The sequence below is a fragment of the Artibeus jamaicensis genome, unplaced genomic scaffold, assembly GCF_021234435.1.
Source record: "Artibeus jamaicensis isolate MK-2021 breed Jamaican fruit bat unplaced genomic scaffold, CSHL_Jam_final contig_1998, whole genome shotgun sequence".
In the NCBI taxonomy this organism is placed as follows: Eukaryota; Metazoa; Chordata; class Mammalia; order Chiroptera; family Phyllostomidae; genus Artibeus; species Artibeus jamaicensis.
In genome coordinates, this window is record NW_026521407.1 from 16485121 (window position 1) to 16512358 (window position 27238).

General features: G+C 37.1%; 1 protein-coding gene and 1 non-coding gene across 9 annotated transcripts in view; one reads left to right on the top strand and one right to left on the bottom strand.

Moving 5' to 3' along the window:
• Positions 1 to 27238, top strand: part of HELZ (helicase with zinc finger) — a 145708-nt gene that overhangs the window by 21812 nt on the left and 96658 nt on the right. For 7 of the 8 annotated variants that reach the window (XM_053655530.1, XM_037128028.2, XM_053655538.1 and 4 more), the window contains 9 exons: positions 3684 to 3911; positions 6161 to 6197; positions 15576 to 15700; positions 18625 to 18681; positions 20658 to 20709; positions 22128 to 22203; positions 24158 to 24356; positions 24804 to 24911; positions 25992 to 26289. In XM_053655530.1, coding sequence (XP_053511505.1) covers positions 3702 to 3911; positions 6161 to 6197; positions 15576 to 15700; positions 18625 to 18681; positions 20658 to 20709; positions 22128 to 22203; positions 24158 to 24356; positions 24804 to 24911; positions 25992 to 26289 — 1162 coding nt within the window. In that variant the 5' untranslated portion in view covers positions 3684 to 3701. Of the gene's footprint in view, positions 1 to 3683; positions 3912 to 6160; positions 6198 to 15575; positions 15701 to 18624; positions 18682 to 20657; positions 20710 to 22127; positions 22204 to 24157; positions 24357 to 24803; positions 24912 to 25991; positions 26290 to 27238 lie in introns of those variants that run through there. The other variant, XM_053655545.1, reaches the window with a different exon arrangement.
• LOC119036379 (small nucleolar RNA SNORA11) lies at positions 17647 to 17774 on the bottom strand. The gene has a single exon (XR_005079985.2). It is a non-coding gene; the product is annotated as a small nucleolar RNA SNORA11 (small nucleolar RNA).

The following is a 27238-nucleotide window of genomic DNA, read 5'->3' on the forward strand; positions in this document are numbered from 1 at the left end:
AGGTTCAATTCCCAGTCAGGGCACATGCCTGGGTTGCAGGACAGTTCCCAGCAGGGGATGCACGAGAGGCAACCATACGTTGATATTTCTCTCCCTCTCTCTTTCCCTTCCCCTCTAAAGATAAATAAATAAAATCTTTAAAAAAATCTTTCCATCTTTTCTGTTGGCTATGGAATAAAGCCCTCACTTCTTGTGCCCTTTGAGGTCATTCAGAGCTCCTCTTGCTTCTCCTCTGACACAGCTGGAGTTTAAGTCATGCACTTTCTCCTCTTCGTCATTTGCCTTGAACTCTTCTTTCTGAAAAGCGTGCATACACTCTCCCTCTCATTCTACGTGGTGAACTTCTGTTCACCTTTTGAGGCCAGCTCATGCCTCATGGTTTTTGACAGATGGAGTTAAGTCTTTCTTGTAATTGTTCATTTGTGCTTTGCCTTTCTTGCTACAATCTGAGTTTCTTTCTTTCCTTTAAAAAAGTTGAATTAATTGCAGAGACATCGAAATTATATAGGTATTAGGTATACAATAATCTATAACCTGTATATTGTATTGTGTGTTCCCAACCCCACATCAAGTCTCCTTTCATCACCATTTATCCCCCTCCACCCCTCTGTTACCTCTGTCTCCCCTCTGGCCCTCTGGTAAGCACCACACTGTTATGTGTGTCCAGGAGGTTTTTCCCCTTAATCCCTTTACCTTTTCACTCAGCCCTCCAACCACTCTCCCTTCTGACAGCTGTCAGTCTGTTCTCTGTGTTATGAGTCTGTTTCTGTTTGTTTGTTAGTTCAGTTTATTCATTAGATTCACATATCAGTGAAATCATGTGGTATTTGTCTTTCTCTGACTGGCTTATTTCACTTAGCATAATGTTCTCAGGTCCATCCATGCTGTGGAAGAAGGTAAGATTTCCTTTTGTATGGCTGAGTATTAGTCCATCGTGTAAATGTACTGCAGTTTTTTATCCACTCATCTACTGTTGGGCACTTGGGCTGTTTCCAAGTCTTGGCTATTGTAAATAAGCTGCCATGAACATAGAGGTGCATATATACTTTTAAATTAGTTTTAGGTTTTTTTTGGATATATTCCCAGAAGTGGAATCACTGGGTTAAAAGGTAGTTCCATTTTTAATTTTTTGAGGTAATTCTATACCGTCTCCAAAAGTGGCTGTGGCATTCTTCCTTCCCACCAGCAGTGCACGAGGGTTCCCTTTTCTCGGCATCCTCGCCAACACTTGTCTACTGATGCCAGCCAGCCATTCTGACAGATGCGAGGTGATACCTCCTTGTGCTTCTAATTTGCATTTCTCTGATGATTAGTGACATTGAACTTCTCTTCATATTTCTGTTGGCTGTTTGTATGTCCTGTTTGGAGAAATGTCCATTCAGATCCTTTGCCCATTTTTTAAATTGGATTGTTATTTTGGTATTGAATTTTATAAGTCCTTTATAAACTTTGAAACCCCTTATCCAATGTATCATTGGTGAATGTTCTCCTTCACTGGGTTGTCTTTTTTTTCCCCCTTGTGAATTAGTTTGCATTGGGACATAGGGATGAGCCACTGGGTAGTTAACACCCCACAGGGTACTGTCCATTCTGATATTCCTGGGAGAGCTTTTGGAGCTTTTTCATTTTCTTGGAGCTGCTGCTCTTCCTACCAGCAGCTTCATTAGGTCCACTGCTGAGTGGCTTCTCTTTGTAAGAAAATTTCCTCTTTTTTGGGGGATACTCCTGTTTCCTGCCTCTTCAATGTCAGTTTTTTGACATTGTAACTTTGACAAAGAGTAACTGGTTCCTCTTTGGAGAAAGATTTCTTCCTCTTGGGGAGATTTCCACTGCCAGTTGTCTCCTCAAGGTCACTAATAATGAGTAATCACCCGCCCTGGCTGGGTGGCTCAGCTGGTTAGAGCATTGTCTCAAGACACCAAGGTTGTGAGTTCGAACCGTGGTCAGGACACATGCAAAAATCAACCAATGAATGTATAAATAAGTGGAACAACAAATTAATGTTTTTTTCTCTTTCTCTCTCCCTTGTCTCCTTTTCTGATCTTGGTTTAAAATAAATATATGAAAAAATTAAAAAATCACTAATAACCAGCTCCTCTTTGGAAAAAGATCTTTTTCTTGGGTTTGGATAAAAGGACGGGTGGGTCTTCCCTTCCTTCTCCTGAGGCGCCTCCTGGAGCTTTTGCTTTCCCTTCTGTTTGGGCTGTTTGCTTGTCCCCTCACACTCTCCCAGCGCACTGCGGACTTCTAAAGATGTGAGGGCAGCTAGGGCCAGTCATTGCTGCTCCTTCTAGAAGCATTTACCTTCCTGTTTCTCCCGCTTCCTAGTAATCTTAGCAGCTGCTTCCTCTGCGTGAACCATTGCCCTCTCTATGGCCTCCAGATTCTTCCATAGAATCTCCTCAGTCTCGTAGAGGGATAGCTGTTCCTCCACTTGTTCTAGAAGCTTTTCCCCAAGTACACTTGCGGGTACCTCAGAGAAGCAGTTTGTGAGGCAATACTGCATTTGTTTGCCAGGTTATCGGGAGGTGCGGCCTCTGTTTTTGTAGTTGCTTGGCCAGCGAAAATGGAGTGGAAAACGAGTCCATGTTTTGGGGTGTTACCTCATGTCTTCAGGGCTCTGGAAACTTGCTCCCTTTGCTGGGAATCACTCAGACACCAGGACTGGCCACAGTGGGTTGTCTTTTCATTTTTTGGATGGTTTCCTTTGCTGTCAAAAACTTTGTTGTTTGATGTAGTCCTGTTTGTTTATTTTTATTTTTTGTTTTCCTTGCCTGGGATATTATTAGAAAAAATATTGCTGCAAGAAATGTGAGAGACTTTACTGCCCATGTTTTCTTCCAGTACTTCATTGTTTCAAGTCTAACATTTAAGTCTTTAGTCCACTTTCAGTTTATTCTAGTGTGTGGTGTAAGAAGGTGGTCTAGTTTCATTCTTTTTGCACATATCTATCCAATTTTCTTAACACCACTTATTGAATAGTCTGTCTTTACCCCATTGTATGTCGTTGCCTCCATTGTCAAATATTAATTGACCATAAAGGTGTGGGTTTATTTCTGAGCTTTCTATTCTGTTCCACTGATCTATGTGTCTCTTTTGAATTTGTGTTTCCCAAAAGCAGTGATGATATCCTCCGTCTTTGAATTCCATGCTTCTAGTACAGGGCCTGGCTTCAGGAAATGTTTGTAAATTGAATTAATACCCAGCCCTAACTTGCATTTTAGCCATTTTTTTCTACTTGTGGGAAAAATCCTACACAGTATATAGATTTTGATCTGCAGTCATAGTCACAGGATTAGAAGACTGAAATTGTCAGTTTTGGATATGAAACACTTGTGTACCTTCTGATTAAAAAAATAGAAGCCTTATGATTTGTTTGCACTTTGCAATATTCAAAGTCATGTTTCATTTATAAATTTGTCTCATTTATAAGTTGGATGTACTGTTGGTATGATCCTGACTTATGGTTGGCATTTTGCTTGGATCTTATTGAACACTTCATAAAATATAAAAGAGAAATATGGATTTGCAGTATCAATAGCTGCTCAGTTGTGACCTTGATCAAAAGGCTGGTTGAGAGTAACTATTCAGGTAGATAATTAAGCCAGCTGAGCTAGGAATTGTACTGGAATTTATAATTAATAAGTTTTAATTTTTTTCTCTTGTTCTTTCCTCATCTTTAGGATTTTTGTCCCTGAGTCATGGAAGACAGAAGAGCTGAGAAGTCATGTGAACAAGCATGTGACTCACTCAAGAGGCAGGACTATGAAATGGCCCTCAAATACTGCACAGAGGCCCTTCTTTCCCTTGGCCAGTACTCCATAGCTGACTCCACAGGGCCGTGTCCACTGGAGATAGAAAGTATAAAAATTGAGAGTCTTCTTTACCGAATCGCCTCATTTTTGCAACTGGTAAGTAAACAGTGTTGATAAATCAGTGCCTAAACATGTAACATGGCATTATTCATTGAATGGGCACTGTTACTGGTCACTCCTTCTCCAGATCAACTAACTGTGAGCTTATGAGGTGAATGAAGTGGCTGGTGATTGCCCACTGTCTTTTCTGGCAAGCAACTGTATTTTTAAATGTTGAAAATTGTACTGTTACCTAGCACTTTCGAGCATTCATTCATTTAACAAATATTTATTGAGTGTATACTATGTGTTAGACACTGGTCTAGGTGCTTGGTATACATTGGTGAAAAATAAAGAGAAAGATCTGTTCTTCATGGTGCTTTTTCTGGTAGGGGGACAGACAATAAACACTAGACATTATAAGTAAGTAAACACTTTAGAGTGTTAGGAGGTAACAGTCTGCCCGAAGAAAGGTAGAACAAGGCAAGGGATATTGGGGTTACTAGGGTTAGGGATAGGGCTGCAGTTTTAAATCGGTTGGCAGGTAGTCCTCATTGATAAAGTGATAAGAAGGAGGTAAGGGAGTGAGCCATGTTGAAATCTGGAGGAAGAGTGTCACAGGCAGAGGAAACAGGACCCTGAGGCAGAAGCATGCCTGTCGCCGTGCTTGAGGGACAGCTTGGAGGCCAGCGTGCACTGGGGGATGGGGAGGGGAGAGGGTAGGAGGGCTAGATCCTCTGGGACCCTGCAGGTCACCCTGAGGACTAGTTTTCATAGTTTTTATTCTCCTTGAGGTGGGAAATTATTGTGGAATTTTGAGCAGAGGAGTGGCATGATCTGATTGAACAGGAATTCTTTGGCTTTTGTGTTGAGCATAGACTATAAAAGGATAACAGTGGATGCAGGGAGACTAGTTTGGAGGGTGTTGGAATAATACAGGCCAGAGATGACAATGGCTCAAACCAAAATGGTGGCGGTGGAGATGGTGAGAAGTGGTTTGATTCCGGTTATAATTTGAAGGTATAACCAGTAAAATTCGCTAATGTATTGGATACAGGGAATGAGGCACACAGAGCAGTCACAGTTGACTCTGTGTCCGAGCAATTGGAAGGATGGTCTTTCCTTCCACTGAGACGAGAAGGCTATAGATGGGAGCAGGTTCTGTGCGGAAAGAATTCATTTTGGACCCTGAGTTTGGGATGTCATGTAGAAGTCCAGCTGGAGATGTTGAACAAGCAGTCAGATATGCAGGGTGGAGTTTGGGAGAGAAATCTGGGCTAAAGATTAATAAATTTAAGAGTCTTGGACTATGGATATATAAAGTCTTGATCCTGGATCACATCACCAAGGGGATGAGTGTTGATAGAGAAGAGGAGAGGACCAAGGACTTTTAGTCTTGTGGCCCTACAGTGTTGAGAAGTTGGGGAGAAGAAGAGGAACCAGCAGAGCAGCCTGAAGGGCAACTAAGAGAGTACAATGATGCCCTTGTAGCCAAGTGAAGAAAGTGCATCCAAATGAGGGAAGGTTCAGCACTGTCCATAGCTGTTCCAGGAAGTGGTGGATGAATGTCTGGTTAAAAGAGTGTTTAAGACAGGATCAGAGGGGAGGGATTTAAATACATAATTATAGACAATTCTTGAGGATTTTTGCCCATGTGCGCATGTGCACACACACACACAAATGTAATAGATGGAATGGTAGTTGGTGAGAGAAGTGAAGTCAAGAGAATGACTTTTTTTAGATGAAAGAAATAATAGTATGTTTATAGGACTGAACGAATAAAAAGTAAAAAAATTAATAATGTAGGAGAAATAGAGGAGGCTCGTTGGAGTGAGGTTCTTTAGTGGACCAGAGAGCAGATCTGGTCTACTAAAGTAGGCAGGATGGGCTTCAGAAAGGAACATGGATGGTTTGTCTGGTGAGTGGTGGCAGGCAGTATGGTGGGAAGTGGGTGGATGTGGCGGTGATAGTCTGTGGACATTTTCTTCTAGTGCCTTTGGTTTCCTCATTGAAGTCAGCTGAGAATGAGAGTAGGGGCTCAGGAGGTCCCGGTGATCTGAAGTTAGAGAAGGTGAGAAGTAGGAGTGTGAGGAAGTGGACTCGGAAGTACACCGTAGTGTATATCTGTATTGTATAATCCCAAAGGACACACGGGTTAGCTTTGCTCTGCGAATATTAAATTTGCAACATTAATGCTTAATTAAATTTTGAAACAAAGCCAAGCTTTTTTTAAAAAATAGAATCTCTATTTTTAAGCAGCCCTGGGACTACTTAATAATGCTTATCTGGTGTCCTTTATTTTGCAGAAAAAGTATGGGCAAGCTGATGAAGATTGTAGGCATGGTATGTATAAAAACAAAACTCTCTTCTGATTTGAAGATTTTGAATTATTTAATTGGGCAGTGTTTAAGATTTAATTTCTTCCATTTGCTAATTTCAAAAGTGATTATATTTTTAAAAGCCCACCTTACTGTGGTGACTAGTGACTAACGCGATGTTGACTTTCTTGCTGTGGTCGTCGTGCACACAAACATTGTTGCCAGTCACTCATGAGTGCTGACACTCTGGTCACTCCTTTGGGAACACTGATAGTGTCCCTTTAAAGCACGTGTGAATATTTTCCTCTCAGTAGGGCCAGGTTTTAAGAATTGTAACACACATTGATTAAAATGTTAAGCTTGGATAAATTGAAAGTCTGGGTCTATCCCTCCCTCCTAAAATGTGTTTCCCTTTTTTTAGATTTCCCTTAGAGGGAAGAGAGTGACTAGAATGCTCTTTAGTGCTTTTTCCTGTTTTCTTTTGGGCTGGGAATTAACTAGAAAGATTCTTGTTCTTTGGGTACTAGCAGAATAAGAACCCTTGTCCATGTGGTTGCCGTGAATTCACTAGACCAAACCTAGGAGTGAGTGGGAGAAGGGTTCGGTGTACGTTCTCATAAACTCTGGGTGAGATTTTGTTGCACAGCTTAGTGATTTGAATAATACAATGTTTCACTTATCCAGAATTTGGGTGGGGAATTAGATGTTTAAAAGAAGTTGATTTTTTTTCTATATACTCTTTCATGTAAAAATTATTAAAGTACATATTAACGATTGTTGTAAACCTTACAAAACTAATTATTCTACGTACTTTTGTGGCATATTGGACATAACTATTAAAGATTCAGCGACCTCTTTGTGAGCTTCGCTTCACAAAATTTTATGCTTTGAAGAGTTAACTAGTTAACTGGAATTTGAAAGCTATCTAATACAATAATTCTTTAACAAAATTCTTACTATTGTAACATTAAAAATTTACCAACAAACCAAATAGTAAGTTAGATAACATCAAGGAACATGAAGAGGAGAATCATTTCTGCTTCTTCCTCCTTCTGAAGGATCATTGTTTAGTTTCCTGTAGCTTCTGCACTTTTCTCCGTACAGATAAACAAATGCTTATAATACATAGATAGGGTTTTTTACCTTAAGAATTAAAAGATTTAACACTTGCTGATGTGGCTCAGTGGATTGAGCACTGGCCTATGAACTGAAAGGTCACCAGTTCGAATCCTGGTCAGGGCATGTGCAGGCCAGGTCCCCAGTTGGTGGGGTGCAAGAGGCAGTCGATTGATATTTTTCTCCCTCTCTTTTTCCCTCCCTTAACCTTTTCTATAAATAAATAAGTAAATAAAGATTTTTTAAAAAAGATTTAAAAGATTAACGTCATCATCACAAAGCAGCTTGCTTTCTTACATTCCATAGATCGTGGATTCTTTCTAAGTCAACGCACCTGCTCTAATTTGTGCTTACTGCTACGTAGTGTAGGTGTGCCGTAATTTACTCAATAATTTCCATATTGATTGACATTGAGGTGGTTTTGGTTTTGTAGCTTGTTATTATAATCTGTCCTGTAATAAATACATATTCATTGTTACTGTTGCCTTTGTTTCTATAGGACAGTCTTAAAAGTTGCATGTCTGGGTTAAGGAGTTTTAAAAGGTTGGATATTGGGATTAAAATTATAAGTATTCTGTAGTCGTAAGATGAGTTTCAAATGCACACACACACCAGCAATATGTGAGAATACCTACCTGTTCCCTAACACTGGAACTGATCAGCCTTGACATTTTGCCAGTTTCATACCTGAGAACTGATTCCTTGTGCTTTAATTTTCACTTCCTTGAGTTCAGTGGAGGTTCATGTAGTCGTCTCGTTTTGGAGACACGCAGTGTCCCAAAGGTTAAATGACTTGTGAGAAGTCACAGAAAAGTGATTGCTGTTGGTGAAGGAGCACATGAAAAAATGTTTCACTTTTCTGTTGTGTTTCTTAGCATTTTAAAGTTAGATGCTATTTTACAATTACTGAAGCACCAAAATACAAATTTAACCAGGAAATAAGATGATGGATATATTTATTTCCTGGATTATGATGATAGTACCATGAGTATATACATATGTCCAAACTCACCAAATTATATGCACTAAGTATATGTAGGTTTTGGGTTTTTTTGCCTTTTTTTTATGCCAGTTATCCCTATGTAATGTCAGGAAGAAAGTTGAACCAATGTTTAAGGTAAAGTTGTAGTGAGAGGGCCATGCTCTTGTGGTGTTGGTGGAGTATGAAGCGAAATGCAGCTTGTGAATATGTTTATACCCTTTGACCCAGTAATCTTGTTTCTGAGGTACTATCCCAAGTAAGTAATCCAAAAGAAGGAAAAGGTTGTATCAGAGTAGTGTTCATGGCAGCGCTGTGTGTAAAAGTAGAAAATCGGTTAGCCTCTAGTAAGGGAGGAGTTTATTAATTAAATTCTGTCCATTCCTTGTTGCCATTTAAGTGATAAGAACAGGAAAAATGCTTATTTAAATGCAAAAGCAGTGTATATAAAGTTTTTCATTTAGAATAGACATTTGGAAATATTGACTAGGTTTTTATGTATATAGTATTACTAATTGTAGAATTCTGCTTTTATATGTTTTTTTTTCCTTTCAGCTTTTGGTGATCTTATTTTTATGTAAGATTATGCACCATGGTTATGTAGTCAGTCAGTAATAAAAAGCAAGACAAAAATCTTGACCTCTGTTAATTGTTATACTGCTTTGTGATGGCAGATAGCTGTGGAATAGCTCCTATGTTAATGTCTCTAGACCTTACTTTTGCATTTTATGTACAGTGTTGTCTCGATGTCTGTTCCCTGTCAGGCTCTCAGTTTGCATTTCCTGCAGCTCTCGCCCTGCCTCACTGTAACTGCCCGCCTCTTCTCCCTCTTGCTGCTTCCGACCTGATTTCACTCTCTCAGGCAGGATTAGGAAATCAGGTAATCCTTGTCATGGAATGTAAAGAAAAAAAATTTTATTATGAAACATTTAAAACATACAGGAAAGCAGAGGAAATAGTATAATAAATATTCATATTCTCAAAACTTAAATAATAACATTTTCCCATATTTACTTCATTTAGTTTTTTAGAACTATTTAAATATAATTACAGATATCATGATATTTACCCCTAGATACTTTGTGTACATCTCTAAAAAATAAGGCCATACCTGCACAACCATATTATTATTAACCTAATAAATGGATAGCAGTTGTCTAATATTATCTAAAACCCATTGCATAATCAGATTTCCCTGATTATGGGAAATAATCACAGTGTTTTTTATGGTTGATTGTTAAACCAGAAACTGATCAGAGTCATAAAATTTTAAAGTTGCAATTCTACTTCCGTAAAAGTAAATAAATAGGCTCTGAGTTGAGGACTCAAGGGCATCTTGAAAATAAACTTCATAGGCTTTAATTTCATGGAATTCAGTTCTGTTTGTTGTGTTCTGTATAGTGCAGGCTGTCAAACTGGTGGCCATTGCATAGTGAGGTAGTCAGGTCTGTTTCCATTGTCTGAACATGAGTTGTATTGGGCATAACAGGAAACTGTTCATGAAGCAGTGATTCTTCTTCAGCCTTTCACATATTCCTTATATAGGAAGCTTAGACTTTTTACACTAACAAAGTGGAATGAGGTAAATGCAGAAAGTGAAATCAAAAGAAAATCTTAGCGACTACAAAAGTGTTGTACAACATGCAATAGTAGAACAAACTTAATCATCATAAATATCAGTGAATAATTTTCATAAGACTGCAAGATTTTTAAACCCTGAGAGTGTTATTAATATAAGAGATCACCATTACAAATAAGGAGTGTGGGACATCTGTTGACATTTATTGTAGTGATATTTCCCTGTTGAATAGATGCCGACTATATTAACAAAAAGGTGAACCAATATGTGTTCGATTGAACCGTCTACACTCTCCTTGGGGGAAAAATGACATCTTTACCCACCTTTCTTCTCAGAAGAATTTTGACTTTAGTGGTAATTTTTTAAATTAGTTATGAATGGTTAACACTGTTCATTCAGAATTATCTCTGGGTCAGGCTCTCTGAAATACATTATTTTATTTAAAAAATATTTTATTTATTCTTAGAAGGGAAGGGAGGGAGAAAGAGAGGGAGAGAAACATCAATGTGTGGTTGCTTCTCATGTGGCCCTCACTGGGGACCTGGCCTGCAACCCAGGCATGTACTCCTGACTGGGAATTGACCAGCGACCCTTTGGTTTGCAGGCCGGCACTCAGTCCACTGAGCCACACTAGCCAGGGCTGAAATACATTATTTTGTTTAACCACATTGTAATATCATTTCTGTTTTACAGATGAGGAACAGGCTTTGTGAGCTTAAGTAATTTGCTTAAGAGTGTAGAGCCAGTTCAGAATAGAAGTGTGGGTTTGAAGGTGAGGTCTTTCTGAAAGGCCATGCTCCTTCTGTTTATCCTAAACTCTCGCCTGCATATTCTTTAGGGTTTTGCAGACATTATTTAATTTTTGCATTAACTATTTAAAATTTTTTGTGTGTACAATCTTTATTTTTCCAACAGGAATTTTTAAAAACTTCTCATTTTGAAATAATTATAGATTCACAGGAAGTTGCAAAGATAATACAGAGAGGTCCCATATACCTTTCCCCTACTGGTTACATCTCATAACTATAGTATAATATCAAAACCTGGAAATTTGATCATGTTTAGATTCATGTAACCACCAATACAGTCAAGATACAGAGTAGTTCCACTTCCACAAAGGTCTCCCTTGTGCTATTGCTACCCTAGACAGTCACCACTTTCCCTCTCCCCCACCCCCAGTCCCTGGCCAGCCTTATTAATCTGTTCTTCAGCTTTATAATTTTGTCATTTCAAAAATATTGTGTAATGGAATTATACTGTATATAACCTTTTAAGATGGCTTTTTCCCCTCACCATATATTTGAGATACATTCAAGGTTGTGTATATCTATAATTCATTCCTTTTTATGACAATAGTATTCCATAGTATGGCTGTGTCACATTTTGTTCTTTAACAGATACTGAGGGCTTTGTGGAATGGGATCTTGACTTTCACTTGTCATTCCCTCATAATTCCTGTCAAGTGTTTTAAATGTTTAAGTTGATAGAAATAAAAAGTTAAGTTGTAGAGTACTAATTTTGGGACAATACAAATTAGGGGAGTGAGTGTTTCTGTAATATTTAAGTTGAGAACTGTAATTCTCTAAATTTTTTTTTGTCAATAGACATTTAAGTAAGCAGTAGTCTTTGAACTTATGTGAACCCAATTGCAAGAGTCTCATGGCTGTATGATGATCTCTTTTAGATATTTTCTGATTTATGCAGGGTGTTAGCTATAATCATGAATGTCATTTTAAAAATGTATTTTATGTTATTGTTAATTCATGAAATAAATATTTGTTAGTATCAATTTTTCATTAACTGAAATTATATTTATACAAAAGGAGAGGATTTAAAGTGAATGGTACCTTGCTTCATTAAATCTCAATAAATAGGGTACCAGAGGGGATCCAAATTAAGATTATTGTGAACACCTGAAATCACAGCGCAGTCTTTTTTAAAGATTTTATTTATTTACTTTTTTAGAGGGGGGAAATGAGGGAGAGAAACATCAGTGTGTGACATACATGATTGCCTTTTGTACGCCCTCTACTGGAGACCTGGCCTGCAACCCAGGTGTGTTCCCTGCCTGGGAATCAAACCACCAACCTTTTGGTTTACAGGCTGGTGCTCAGTCCACTGAGCCACACCAGTAGGGTGTGGCTCAGTGTAAGGCAAAGAAAATAGTCACAAGAGTAACAAAATGTCAGAGTTTTTCTCAGTAAGCAAGTTAACCATGTAAACAATGAAATACTGGAGTGCCTTAGCAGAGGATTTGAAAACAGTCTCGATTTTCCCACAATCAAGATTTCCTTTGAGTGCTTACAACAGAGATGGCAAGATGTTGAGTCTCTGACATGGAAATGATGATAGTGGAAGAGTTTTAACATAAAAAAATACAGTTAAATTGATTTTGTTTTAAATAGGAAAACAAAATTAACTGCTTAATCCAGTTATTGAACAGTTAATGGAGGTTAACTTTGCTGTAATTATATAGCAAATGCGTCTCGGAAATTAGGATTCATTTTTAAAGAGCAAGTTGGCTCTGCAAACAGCAGATTCTCTTTCATGCACACACAGTGTATAACAGACTACTTTTGCAAATATCATTTTAACAATACTTCAGGTAAAAAGTTTATTCAAGCATGTAAATGATAAAATAAAAATCTTTTGTGATGTTCTGGGAACTGGGTTCCAGGTTTGTTTTTATGCTTAGCTGTGTTGTCAGCTTTTTACTGTGTATAATTATTTTATATTTGTATAGTAAGGAGGAAGTTGAGGGACATTGAATTAGTTCTAAAATTTAAACTGGAACACTGAAAATAAACCAGGAGAAATGACCTATGTTTCTGAAGTATGAAAGTAATTGAGAAGCTTCCTTCGAGTACAAGCCTCTTTACAATGAACTATAATTGAAGGGAAGAGCACTTCCAAAAATACGCAATGAAAGCTTAACTTTAAAGCTCATTGCAAACCCAAGGAGATCATGAAGATTTTTGTGACCCAATTAAGGATCAAATATTGAAAGGAGCAAGGTAACAGGGATTAAAAAAAAGAAGAAGCGTATTAGAGTATTTGAAGCTGAAATATTCCGAAGGGTCTAGGTCTAGATAACACTGAACAGTGTTAGGCTTTTTGTTTTTCAAAAGCATTTCATAAAGGAAACATTTTATCTATAAAAGACCTTGGTAGGAAGAGCATAATAAGCCTCCGCAGCTGCAGCCCACATGTCCAAAAGCGTTTGTTTATTGCAACTGGAAGAAAAGCGAGGGCAAGGGAAACGTGTGGAGGCAAAGGAGAAGAGTGTTGGGGGACTACCCTGATTTTGCCAAATAGACATGGGTGGGAGATTTGCCACAATGTTCTTACTCTGATTTATGTTTTACTTCTTCATACTTACAAGAAATGAACATTAATCTTTGGTTACTATGTAGACTTAGGCCCTCCACTGTTTGGAGTCTGCTTATATATTACTCCTCCAACCCCGACATACATTTTTGGAAAAAATATAAGTTTATTGCCAAAAATTAAATGGCTGATATTTAGAAAAGGAGTTTATTTATAAATTATAAATTTGTATATTCATAAAAGTGATCTGTTTTCATTTTTGATCCTGTTTCTGAAGTGTTGGTTCAGAAAGTGTAATTATATCCAAGTGGTGAATGATTTCACTTTATTGAAGACTAAAGGATTTAGTTTTTATGGTCATTAATATTTTTCTATTGAAAAATTTGAGAGAAATACCTTGTTTGGGCCAAGCTCTTCAGTACAAGATTGTAGAAATAAATAAGGACTTGATAAAAGAAATAACCTAACATGGTCATGTTTCTGAAAAAATACAGAATAATACTCAACATTTACTGCCTCAAGCTTGATTTAAATTTCCTTTCTTGTTGCAGGTAGTTCTTTACAAGCAAGGGCAATTATATTTTAGTTGTTAATCTCCTTTTGGTAGCCAGAGACTATCAACCACTAACAGGCTGTTATTGTTCGAACAGCTGAACGAATATCACTCAGTTTCTGGTCCAAACTGTTCCCAGTACGCGTATTTCAAGTGTTAGAGAATATTACAAAAACTTAAGAATGATGAGGGGTAGAGACACGAATGCAGCAACATAGCTGAGCTGTTCCGATTTCCCCCTTTGTAATTCCCAGTGGACACGAAGGATCAGTTCAGTTTAGGGACAGGGGTGTGCTCACAGTAGAATTTCACTGATGGTGGGAAGAGAGTTTATTTGCAAGGAATTGTAGCTTGTTTATAATTGCTCAGGATTAGATTATATTTTTAATATCTCTTTTGGCAAGTTCAATCATTATAGCTGAGGCAAGTTTAATAATACACTATGCCATACTTTGTTTTCTTCCAGCTTGTTCAAGAAATTAAAGATAATAAGAGACAAGATTGGAAACATTGCAATTTAGTTTCGTTATATGATGCGGTAACAGGAGAGGTTTTTATAACTGTTGACTAGTTCTTTGCCATAGTTCTTTATGTGGGATTCTCTAAGACATAAATTGAATTGTATTCAGTATTTAAAGGTGACAGTTGGAAGAAATTATGTTAATACTGCTTCTTGTCTAAAAAAGAGAGAGAAGTGGGAAATACAATGTTGGCAAGTACTGAACATCAGTATAATAGAACTTTTGCAAAATAAGCTTCAGCAAATTCCTTGTATAAAACCAAAGACCTATGAAAGATGTTTGTAAAATATGATATAATTTAATACTTTTAAAAAGTGACATAATCACCTGAGGTTGAAATGTTCTTTGATTTTTTTGTTTCCTTGAAACAACTATAATGCCTTAATATCCCAGTTACTGAAAAGAGACTAAGATAGTTGAATCATTATTAGCAGTTGCTATGAGAAATGATCTCAATGACATGGCATATAAATGAGTATATTCTGTATTGTTAAAAATATGTGCTCCTTGTGATTGTAAAAAAAATTAAATCTGTCAACACTTGCAAACAATTGGATAATATTTTCTTTAGTGGGAAAATATTTTCTTTTAGAGGGAAGGGAAGGGAAGGAGAAAGGGAGAGAAGCATCGTGTGTGAGAGAAATCAAACGAACATAGATGTGTGAGATCAGTCAGACATCAGCCTGCCGCCGCGTGCATGCTCTAATGTGGGGATGGGGCCACAACCCAGGCATGCGCCCTGACTCAGAATTGAACCTGCTACCCTGTGTTCTTGGGATGACGCCCAACCAACTGAGCCACGCTGGCCAGGGCTGGGTAGTATTTTCAATGGCCATTTGGCAAATGGGTTCTTAGTTAATCTTTCTGGTTTTGGTAAAGGCTAATTCTTTATTGCTCAGGAATATTAAATGTCGAGATTGGCAGCTTCTGTTCTTAAGCATTTTAATGATACTGGGTCCCTTACATCACTGTTAAAAATGTGAGAACTTTCTTCGTTGAATATGTATCTGCAGTTTAAAAGCAGTCTTTGTATCTAGAAATCATAGGCTCAGAGCTTTAAGATGAGTTCTTCCTGTGATTTTGGTGGGATCCTACTGGCTCTAGGCTGTAGAGGGTCAGATACATGGATTGTCCCACATTTTTGTTCTTTCTTGTCTTTATGCATGCCTCGGACAGAGCTGAAACACCACTGCTTTCCTCTAGTACTTGATTTCTTTCTTTTAGCGTATGTGTAGGAAATGATGCTTGTGATAGTGTGCCAATATTAAAATCAAGAAAAATGTGTGCTAAATGTCATGTGATTGACGATAGCTGTTCTTCTCCGACAGTGCTGGGAGAGGGTCTGGCCCAGGGCGGCGGTGCCTTTCAGACAGTGCTTTGCTGCATGCAGCTGAAAGGAAAGCTCCAGCTCGTATCCAACATTCTTGCCAAGTCACTGACGGGAGAGTCCCTGGTGCGTTGATGAACTCTAATTTCTTTTTGGTGCTTTTTTTACAAATTAAATTTATGGGTATGGTAATAGTTAATAAAATTATATAGGTTTCAAGTGTGTAATTCTATGATACATCAGTATATTGCATTGTGTGTTTACCAAACAAAGTGAAATCTCCTTCTGTTACCATATATTTGACCCCTTTCTCCTTAACTACCCACTACCCCATCCACCCCTTTCCCTTTGGTAACCTTCATACTGTTTGTGTCTGTGAGCTTTCGTTTGATTGTCTTTTTGTTGCTTTCAGTTTTTTCTTAAGATCTCATTTATTTACTTTTAGAAAGAGGGGAAGGGGGAGAGGAGAGTGAAAGAAACATCAGTGAGAGATACATTGATTTGTTGCCTCTCGCATCTCCCATCTGGGGAGCTGGCCTGCAACCCCGGCGTATGTCCTGACCCTGACTGGAACCGGCAGCCTTCCAGTTTGTAGGCCAGCGCTCAGTCCACTGAGCCACACCAGTCAGGGTGGTGCCTTCAGTTTTATATTCCAGTCACCGTATGACTGAAATCATAGGGTGATGAATTCTAATTTTGAATATCTGAAACAGATTCATTTATTTGACTCCTGAGGAATATTGTGGGGGAAAAACAATTAGTGTGCATTTTTCCTCTTATTTTCTCCTTCCAGAAATGAAAGTTCATCAGTTCTTTGCGATACTCTTTTCTCTTAAACAAATTGATGTTTAATTGATGGATTCTTATTGTTTGAGATAATAGATATGTATATATATATATAAAAGAATTTCAGGGGCGCTCTGGCTAGGTAGGTCATCCCATACATAAAAAGTTGTGAGTTCAATTCCCAGTCAGGGCACATACCTAGGTTGTGTTCGATTTCCAGTCAGAGTGTGTACAGGAAGTAACCAGTGATGTTTCTCTCTCTCCCTGCCTTTTCTCTCTCTTTAAAAGTAATTAAAAAACCATATTCTTTGGGTAGGAATTAAAAAAAAAAGAACTGCAGGTACTTTAAAAAACTTTGGAAGTATAGGATAGCTAAATAATTTTCTTTTTTAAAAAATAGTGCCCTGGATGATGTAGCTCAGTGGATTGAGTGCGGGCCTGCAAACCAAAGATCATGGTTCGATTCCCAGTCAGGGCACATGCCTAGGTTGCAGGCCAGTTCCCAGCAAGGGACACACGAGAGACAACCATACATTGATATTTCTCTTCCTCTCTCCTTCTCGCCTTCCCTTTACCTCTGAAAATAAATAAATAAAATCTTTAAAAAGATAATGTATTTTTATTGTATTTTTTGCATTACCATTTATCCCCCTTATACCCTCTCCCTCCTCCACCTACTCCTAAATAATTTTCTCTGTATTTATTTATTTATTTATTTATAGAAAGAGGGGAAGGGAGGGAGAAAGAGGGACAGAAACGTCAATGAATGGTTGTCTTTCACATGCTCCCCACTGGGGACCTGGCCTCCAACCCACGCATGTGCCCTGATTGGGAATTGAACTGGCAACTCTTTGGTTCACAGGCTCAATTATTCACGAAGTTATACCAGCCAAAGCTAATTTTCTTTAAAGATATAATTTAACAGAACCTGGGAATATTTATTGTTCTGCTTATGTTTTAAATATTTTTTATTTATCCATCTATTTATATATTTAATTGTCATGATTACAGATGTTCCCCATTTCCTTCCCTTTGCTTCCCCTCCAGGCCTATGTTTTAAAATTCTCCTGTGGATATATGATTTTATAGGGTTCTTAAATTCAGCCAATTGTTTCCTAAAATGTTCACATTTATCAAAACTAAGTAATAATTACTTTTGTTTCTGAAGATGATATGTGAGTAAGCTGACATTCGTAACCACTCTGATGGAGCTTTTGAGTTCTATTCAGACTTGGGAATTAATTCTGTTATGTAGCTTTTAATTTTCTAGAGGTTTTTTTTTTAACATATGTAGGGTGTTTGCTCACAGGAAGGGCATGAGTTCTGTGCCCTCCACACAGTGACCCCGAGCTCCTGTTGGGTGTGTTGTAAACTGAGGAGCCATTTCTTCAGACCCCTGCTTTGAGCACACCTGCTAATTTTCTAGAGTTTTTTGTTTGAGATGATTGAAAGACTACTTTTTGGAACTTAAGAGTTGGCAATTATAGAAATTGGAAGACAAGAGATGGTGTAACTCTTCTCAACAGTTGGAAACTGTTAGAAAATTCTCTGGTGTTTTTTAGGAATCATAATGACAGACAGTGAGAACAAGAAAGTATATGTATACTTTGCTGTGCATCATGAATTCCCTACTTTATTTTATCCCCTTATTCTTTTGAATTGATATAAATTGTGAAAATCTGGTGCAAAGTTGTGTTTTCATTGCAAATAAATATATTTGGGTAAAGAAAAGGAATTAGGAAATACTTGATATACTGCTAAATGTAATGTAGTGGCCCACGCCAGAGGGTAATTTAGTTATTTTCTAAGGAATTGTTGGGCAGTAAATTATGTAATTGGTTTAACAATGTTTTTTTTTGTTTGTTTCATCATTTTATGGAGGATGAATACCGTGTTTTATGGCATACAGTATATTTTGCCCTGTTAAATTAACCTTTTTTAAAAAATTTAATTGTTGTTCTAGTACAGTTTTCTGTCTATTACTCCCATCCCAGCCCATCCCCCAGTGCTCCCCACCTCCCTCCCATTTCCACCCCCCTTAGTTGTTGTCCATGTGTCCTTTATACTAGTGCCTGTAATAAATTAACCTTTTTAACTTTCCTTCTGGATGGTTAGCTTTATTATCATTAATGTAGCAGGGGTGGGAGATAAGGGCAGCATTGTTTTCTTTACAGATAAACCTTAGAAACAGCTGAGGAATTAAGTCTCCACAGTAAAGAACTAATATGCCAGTCAGTTTTTTCCTCTTTCATTTACTCTTTCAGAATGGGATGGTAACAAAAGATTTAACAAGACTAAAAACACTTCTCACAGAAACAGAGGTAAGACTATTTCATTGGATGTCTTTGGAAAGAGTTTAACTCAGTCTCGCTAGTAAGTGTTGTGTATTAAACTTTGGAAGATCATTGGGCATCTGCTAAGGGCAAGGCTTACCTTACTGTAAAGGAAGGGACTGCCACAGATGCTAAAGCTGGAAACACACCATGTGTTTCCCTTCTAACACTTTTAAGTACTTTAGCCTTCCTTTTATGACCATTTTATTCCCATCTTTTTGTGCATTTGATAAATTCATTTTGATAAATTCTTTAGAGGGGATACTTTAAATTTATACCAAGTCAGGTTTTAGCTTTTATGTTATATTCTGTGTAGATGGAATCATTGTTAAGGGCCAGTGTGGGACTGTGGCATGTAGAGCTTGCTTGTACAATTTAAAGAGATCTTACATATCTTTTTTGTAAGCATAGAATCCTTGTAATGTGAACAATTAAAATGGATTTGTTAGCTTACATATTCTTATATACAGTCCTCATTTTACAAAAAGAATGGGATGTGTTTAAAACTTATTAGGAAGTAGTTTGAGAATAAGAAGGCATTTTCCAGTAGAGTTATTATAGTGATTTAGTTCCAGCCCAACCTAAAAAGTCCAATTTAATCAACAACATATGAATTATAGTGATATTATTGTGTTAGTTTCGCCCAATTAGAATTTATGATATTCTTCCTATGGTACGAGATGTTCCAAATTTCACCTTGGGATACCATTTCCTTCTCATTCAGTTCAGCATTTACTGTGCATTTGTGCTGTTCAAGGTTCTGTCGGTTTTGGAAAGCTGAGATATTCATGAAAAACAATCTGATGGGCCAGTCCAAGATGTATATAACTAGTTTACCCACAGGGCGGCCTGGGTTAGTAAGTGCTGTAATGGAAGTCCAGGCGGGGAAAGGAGAGGTTGACACTTTGCAGGGAAACCAGGAAGGCAGGAGTTCGGGAACTGAGGTCAAAGGACGAGGTTGACTTAAGTGAAGACTGTCAGAGGTTGGTACAGGGTGGCAGTCAGTTGGTGCAAGGATAGATGAGACAAGTAGTACTGAGGGCCTTACCTAGGACAGTGGTAGTGGGAGCAGAGAGTATAAGAGACATTCTGCACCTGGCGGGGCAGAATTTGGAGAGCATTCAGAGCAGTGCAGAAGAGGAAGAGTTCAAGATGGCTTGTATAATTTCAGTCTTGCTTTTTTGGGGAAGATGAATCTACTAACAAGATAAGGAGCAATGAAAGAGGGTATTTGCAGTAAAGTTAATGAGTTTCGTTTTGGACGTATTGTATTCTAAGTGCATCCAGCCATTCATCCTTCATTTACTGAGTACCCGGTATGTGCCAGATCCTCTGAGGGGCATTATGTGAAGGGGCAGTTGCAGGCTGTTGACAGTGGCTCTGACACGTAAAATGCTGTAGAATAGTTAATAAAAGTGGCTGGCACTCAGTTGGAGTTGTGGGTGTGGAGCTTAGAGTAAAGTTAGGGCCCAAGGGACAGATTGGGGATTTATCTGCGCCAAGGGAGTCAAGAAAACCAGGAAGTCAGAGTGACGGGGACTTGGCAGGCTGTGCTCCCAGGCCCCCAGGTGGGGGCACTTCACTTGACACATAACAGGTACCTTGCTAGCTGATCATTCTCTGGGTGTTAGGAAGGGGAGAGTGAAATGAGTGTGTGCACGGAAGGTGCTGCTCCATGGGGTTTAGGACCGGGGACTTAGATGTCCCTTCTTTTGCTAGCAGGTAATTTTGATGGAGGAAGTCTCTATCAGTCTCCTTAATGAGGGCCATACAAGTATTTCTTTTCTGTGTTTGAATATAATTAAACATGGAGCAAAGAGCAAAAAATATTTGAAATATTAATGTTGAAACTTTCTCAGTATTCAAACTCAAGCTTTAAAAAATACTGAAAATGTCCGAGTTTAATTCAACATGCAACTGGATGTTTCTTATTATAAAAATATCTTTCATTTGAAAAATTGCAGACGGCAACTAGTAACGTCCTCTCTGGATATCACATAGAAGACTTAGAAGATGGTAAGTACCAAACTCTGTAACTTCTGGTAGCTGTGATTCTGGGCATTGCTTTGTTATTGATTACTGGGAGGAAATTGACTGAGTTGTAGTACTTGTAAATGGAGGTATAAGAGAGAATATAAAAATAAAAAAATTTAACTTTAAAAAATAGATGTGGATGAAAGCAATTTTTTCCCACTGGCCCCCTTTTTAGAATAATGGAGTAATGGTGGTAGGAGTGAACTGCAGAGGACATCTATTCCATTCTCTTGCCCCCATGTAGTTCTAAATTTAAAATTCATTCTTAGCGATCCTTAGGAGGGGGGCGGGAGCTTTTCTCTTCTCTTTTTATCCCAGGCTAGTACAATTACTACTTTTTGGAAATTCTGATCTGTAAACTGAGTTGTTCTGCCCCCCTTACAATCTTCTCTTGCTAGGGGATGATAGGGAAGAGAGACCAGCGTTCACTGAATGCTTCTTAGATGCTGCGTACTGCTTAGTGGCTTTCACAAAAATGTGTACTGGCTCCTTAGAGCCCTTCTCCATCCTTTTGAGAGGTGGTAAAACTGTATTTACTAAGGTTCAGTGATTTTCCCAATCACATAGATAGTAAGGGATGAAATACTGCTTTAAATTCAACCTGGCTGAGTATCTTTATTTTTTGGTGGGGGCAGGGAGGCACAATGACTTGTTAGGGAACAGAAAATGGCTCTAAAGTCCTTGAAAATTTGCCACTGTTCAGCCTGTGTAACTTGATCTAGTCTTTTTTTCTCTTAAGCCTCATTTTCCTTGGTTTATTTGGAATCTTTTATCTAAATGAATCAAAACTCATTGTATTCAAAAGTAAACAAATGTTAGTTTTTAGCTCCTACCTCAGAATTTAACTTTTTGAATTTTATTTCAACTGTAAAAAACGATTACTTTAAACAATGACATGTATGTGTCAGACAAATCCTAAGGAACGAGGTTAGTAATGTGGGGCTTATTCTCACTCAATATGCAGTACTGGAATTTGTTCTACAAAATTTCCTTCCAAGATACATAATTTTCTCATTCCTGAGGTATTGCTAATAGAGACACATCTCATACTTAAGAAATGACAGGCATGCCAATGTCCCCCCCCCCTTCCCCAACCCTCCCTTTAGTTAGAAAAGAGACGGCACTGGAAATAAGCCCACTGGTTGCTAGGATAGAGTCAGGGTCATAGATTTGATTTAGCTGCTTGGTAACCACTTCTTCAGTGATTTTTAAGTTTCATATGGTTAATTTAACTCACTTGATTGTTCATTTACTTTTTTTGGTAGGGGCACATATATCATATTCTTTTTACATCATCTGGGATGATGTGTGTGGAGGGTTTATAGAATTTCTTACACATTAAAATATCAGAATTATTAGCAAGCCTCAAATGATAAGACTATATCCTGATTACTCTCTAGGATCTTGTAATGGTTGGCATTTCCGCCCACCACCTAGGGGAATCACAAGCAGCGAGGAATATACTTTGTGTAAAAGGTAATGTGAAATTTTTTTTAAACCCATGACATGTCTTTATTCAAAGGATAGTTAATTTTCCTTCACTTTTTTAAAGAAGAGAATATGTGAAGGAAGAAGTATAATGATTGAGTAAAATGGTTTATTTTCAATTTGAAACAGAAGCCATAAAAAATGGTCATTATCATTAAATAATAAAAGTCAAAGCCATATTGATGAGCCTTCTTTTAATTACAAAAACAGGGATATAAATGGGGATTGTTAAGACTTTGTTTGGAAGTCTCTTGTAATACCAGTTGGATTAATGTGATGAATTTAATTGCTAGTTTCCTGCTTATGTGAAATTTACCTAATTTATGGTAATCAAAATTATATAAACTGAAGTAGAAAAAACTGATGAAGAAATGTTAAATTATTTCAATAACTTTTCTAAAAATCTCTTATTCACGTAATTATTATTGATTAGTTTATATTTGAAGGGCTAACCTTTCAGAACTTAATAATTATGTATTAAGGTGGAAATAATCACATTCAGAAAGGTGAACTCGTCAGTTCTTTTTATAAGAGCTAGCAACTAGTGGGATTTTAGAAACAAAATTTCATTATTCTAGATTGCTTTTGATAATAAGGCAAATTTGATATATAGTTTTCATGATTGAATAGCTAAGGCACCAGATTTGATTTTATAGTAGAAATAAACTAGGTAGTGAATCCTGAAATCCTGAAAGCATCCTGTTGTAGGAGAGGCAGACCATAATCTGGTTATGCAAAGGAAATATACAAAAATTTATAGTCTAAATGAGAATATCAAACCTTTAATTTTTAGGAGAATCTAAAACAAAACAAAGATAAAGAAATATTCGGCTCATAAGATGTACTTAAGAGAAACACAAATGATTTTAAACATGTTTTATGAAACATAAGAGGACTTAATAAATAGTATAATTTAAGCTCAAGTGCTTTGTTTATCATCAAGAAGAACTTTATTTACACTCACATTCTCCAGTAGAGTGAGCCATTTGTTACTTTAAATTGTGCTGTGGTTCATTTTGTATTTTTTACTATCCATATTTTACCAGTTGAAAAATTATATGTGGTGTAATATCACTCTTATCTCCATTTTGCTAGTTATAGTTTACTATTTTATGCTTCAATTGTTTAAAAGTTGGCTGGACCCCTAATTTTGCAGAGTATTTAAAACTTAAGTTAATGATCAAAGTCTTGCATTTTTATGTTTTGACTACTGAGTTGTCATCGAATTTTCTGAGTCAACAAACACTGAGAGACCATTAGCTCTGTCACCTTTAAAATGAACAGTTTTGAATTTACCTATTGAAGAATTAAATCTATTGATCATGATTCTAATATAAAACTTGTGTTTTTGATTTATTTAAAACTTTAAGCAAATTAAGATAATCTAATATTTTCAATGAAATATAGGTAATAGTAACATAGAAAAGAGTAAAGGTGAAAAGTAGAAGCCTTAAAATTGATAATTTAATAATATATTTAAGTTTCTTCAGAATGACCTTCTTTGTGGAACATTTTCTTCAGGTCGTATCATTTTGGGAAGTAGGGTATACCTGTGTTTGATGGACTGCTCCACTTGATGTCAGTGTTGCTGTAAAAAATTCTGCTCTAAGAGGAATCGTCTAACAGAGTTGTTATATCACAAAGGAAGCTACCACTTCAGTGGTGGTTTTTGAGTGTGGGGGTGGTTATGATTATGCTCTGCTTTAGCACCCCCTTATTCCAAAAAAGAAGGTCAGTGAATATGGGGAGTTGCTGTTCTGATGAAATACTGTAAATGTTCTTTAAACCTCTTCTTCCTCCTCTGTGCAAAACAGTGTGATAAATATGGCCTTTCAGGAGATTGAGTTTTGTTATTGAAGAGTTGGAGGGCAAATGCTGAAAGTTTATCTTTTAAATGGTCCGACAAAGTATATGATAAAACAGTCTTTCCTATTCTACTTAGATTTTTAGAGCAAGGAATCTGTAGGTATGGTGCGCAGTGTACTTCAGCACATTCCCAGGAAGAACTAGCAGAATGGCAGAAAAGATATGCTTCCCGGTTGATAAAATTGAAACAGCAAAATGAGAATAAACAGTTCTCAGGCAGTTACATGGAAACCTTGATAGAAAAGTGGATGAATTCATTATCTCCTGAGAAAGTGGTGAGGAAAATAAACTGCATTTTTTGTTTGTTTGTTTTCAATAATGACCTTGTTTGAGTCTTGACTTTATTTTGTGCTATATTTTGGTTATTTCATTATTTTCTATATATAAAGAACTTGATTCTTGATATAAAGTGTTTTTTAGTAGCTAAAGTAGAGCCATTTGCTAAATAAAGAATAGAATTAAGCCATTTTTTTTAGATTTGCAGATATTATGTTAATTTATTTTCATTCAGGGAGGTTTTATTGCCATTTTTATTGTTTAGTTTCTTAATGCCTCTTTATTATATTTTATTCTTATATAAACAACTGGAAATTAATGTATAAGATACGTTGCTTTGTAAGCAGTTTCATTACATCTTACTGTTGACAGTCATTGACTATGCCAGAAGTTTTGCACATGCCGTTAGGGACAACACTGAAACGTTGGTTGTGCTCCATTTTCAGCTCAGCGAATGTATAGAAGGAGTAAAGGTGGAGCACACACCTGATCTGACGGTTACCGTCAACACCAAAAAGTCTCGCCAGACATGGACCTTTGCTCTCACCTGTAAGGTATGAATTTTGTGCTACTTAAAGAATGTAAATTTTTTCCAGTTTTCGTAAAGCTTTTTTTTGACCTTTAAATCTCTGTGTTAAAAGAGCATCGAGAATGTTTTATCTAAGTGTATTTCAATGTAGGTTTTCTACATTGTGCTAAAATGTATTTCTATATTTTGATCATTAAAGGCACTTTTTTTTAAAGATTTGAGATAAAATTTTTGTAGATGTTTAGATGCTTGCTTGCTTATTTATTTATTTATTTATTTATTTATTTATTTATTTGGTAAAGAGGTCTTTGGCATGTTGTCTTCCAAATTTGAAACGCAGGATGGGGTTCATGGCTTATAATTAGCTATTTAAAAGTTGAATTGTTTAATCTGGCAGTGCTAAGATTTTTAAACAGTGATACCTTGCTTTTATATTTGATTTGATGAAATCATAAATTCTGTAATAATGGGGTTTTAATATGAAACATTTGGCAGTACTTTCCATCTTGAGTTATAACATTCAAAGTTTAACAATGAAGCAAAGTAAAAATTGTTGTGAATATACACAGTGGAAAGTTTTATGTACTTTTTTGGTGGTGTTCCTTCCACTGTTACCATCTGCATCTTGGGATGAAAAATCTGGGCATTTCAGCTTCGGCCTTGAACCCAATCCAGTACTTTCAGGGGTAACTGCCTGCCTGTGAAGACTCCCTACTTGAGGCTAGATAAAACTTTTTTAGGCCAAGGGTATGTGTGGAAAGTTGGAGGTCGTACAAGGTGATAGCCTTTGCCACAGTGAAAGGTGAACATATCACAGAAAGAGCAGGGGAGCTAGCGACATAGCATAAATATATCACTTCTAGAAATTTCAGCTTTATTAAGGTAAAATTGACATCATAAGTATATCATTTTAACAACAGTTTTTTAAACTATTCTGATTTTTTTTCTTAAATGGCTTATGAGCACAATTTGTATTTTTAACATAGTATCTTTAGAAGCGTGGGAAAGTAAAAAGTCCCTTATGGAAATATTTTCATTAAAGAGCCCAATTACATTTGGATTTTCACCCCCTTGTACTCAATGAATTATTTTAACTTCCTTGTAGCCTGCAAGAATGCTGTCTCGTGTAGCATTGCTTTATGATGCTCATCGTCCTCATTTTAGTATCATTGCAATATCTGCCGGAGATAGTACTACCCAGGTATCACAAGAAGTCCCAGAAAACTGTCAAGAATGGATAGGAGGGAAGATGGCCCAAAATGGATTAGATCATTACGTGTATAAAGTCGGGATAGCATTTAACACAGAAATATTTGGAACTTTTCGCCAAACCATAGTTTTCGACTTTGGATTGGAACCAGTACTCATGCAAAGAGTAATGATTGATGCAGCTTCTACAGAAGGTAATATTTAGACTTTTTTCCCCTGATACGGTGTATTAGAAGGCACTATCATAGCAACATTGAGAGATATGTATTGCCCCTATATGTTCCACAGATAGGAAGGGAATAATAAGGAAAAAAAGCCCAAGTTAATTGACTCATTTACTGTACAGTAGGATTAGAATGGCTCACATTATGCCCTTTCTCTTCATGCAGTCATCAGGCGAAGCTCACTTTGAGATTCCCCAGACTCATCTGAGTAGATGATCAGGTCTGTTTTGGTCTTCCAACCAACTTCATTTCTAAAGTAAGATGATTTTAGCACAGTAAAACCTTTTAATGTTAGTTTGGGTAGAATATAATTTTAATAGTAATCGTGAGTACACCTAAAAGTGTCTGTATTTCCATGTCTGCCTGCCTGACCAGTTAACCTTGATGATTTTAGTGCATTATCTCTGAATGAAAAGTCCTAAACACAAGCTTTCATAAGCTGGTTTTGTACATTCCCTAGTGTAAAGGAAACCCAGGCGCCTCCGATAGAATCTGCTCTGTGTCCTTGGGAAGAAGCCCCTGGTTTCAGCTTATAAGCACTTGTAGAGGATGATGAATTTCCTCGTATGTTGTATTGCTGCGTGTCCCTAAACTTTATGCCAATATCCAAAGGGACAAGGAAAGGCCACGTTAGCCAATATTTCTTTGGCTTTTGGTTGGATTTATAGGTGCTTTATTTTAATTAACAAACACTAGGTATTTAACAAACACTTATATAGTAGAGCTGTATGAAACTTGCTTTTGGATCGACTGAAAGTCACCATATTGGGGAGGATGTATTTTCCTTTGTACCACACTCATTTATAAGAACTAAAAGTTGTTGTTGTTTTTGTGAGCAAATGCTAGGATTTAATTTTTTGGACATAGTAAACAGGTGGAACTGGTTCTGTCTCCTTCTTCACTTGAGCTGCTAGTTAGT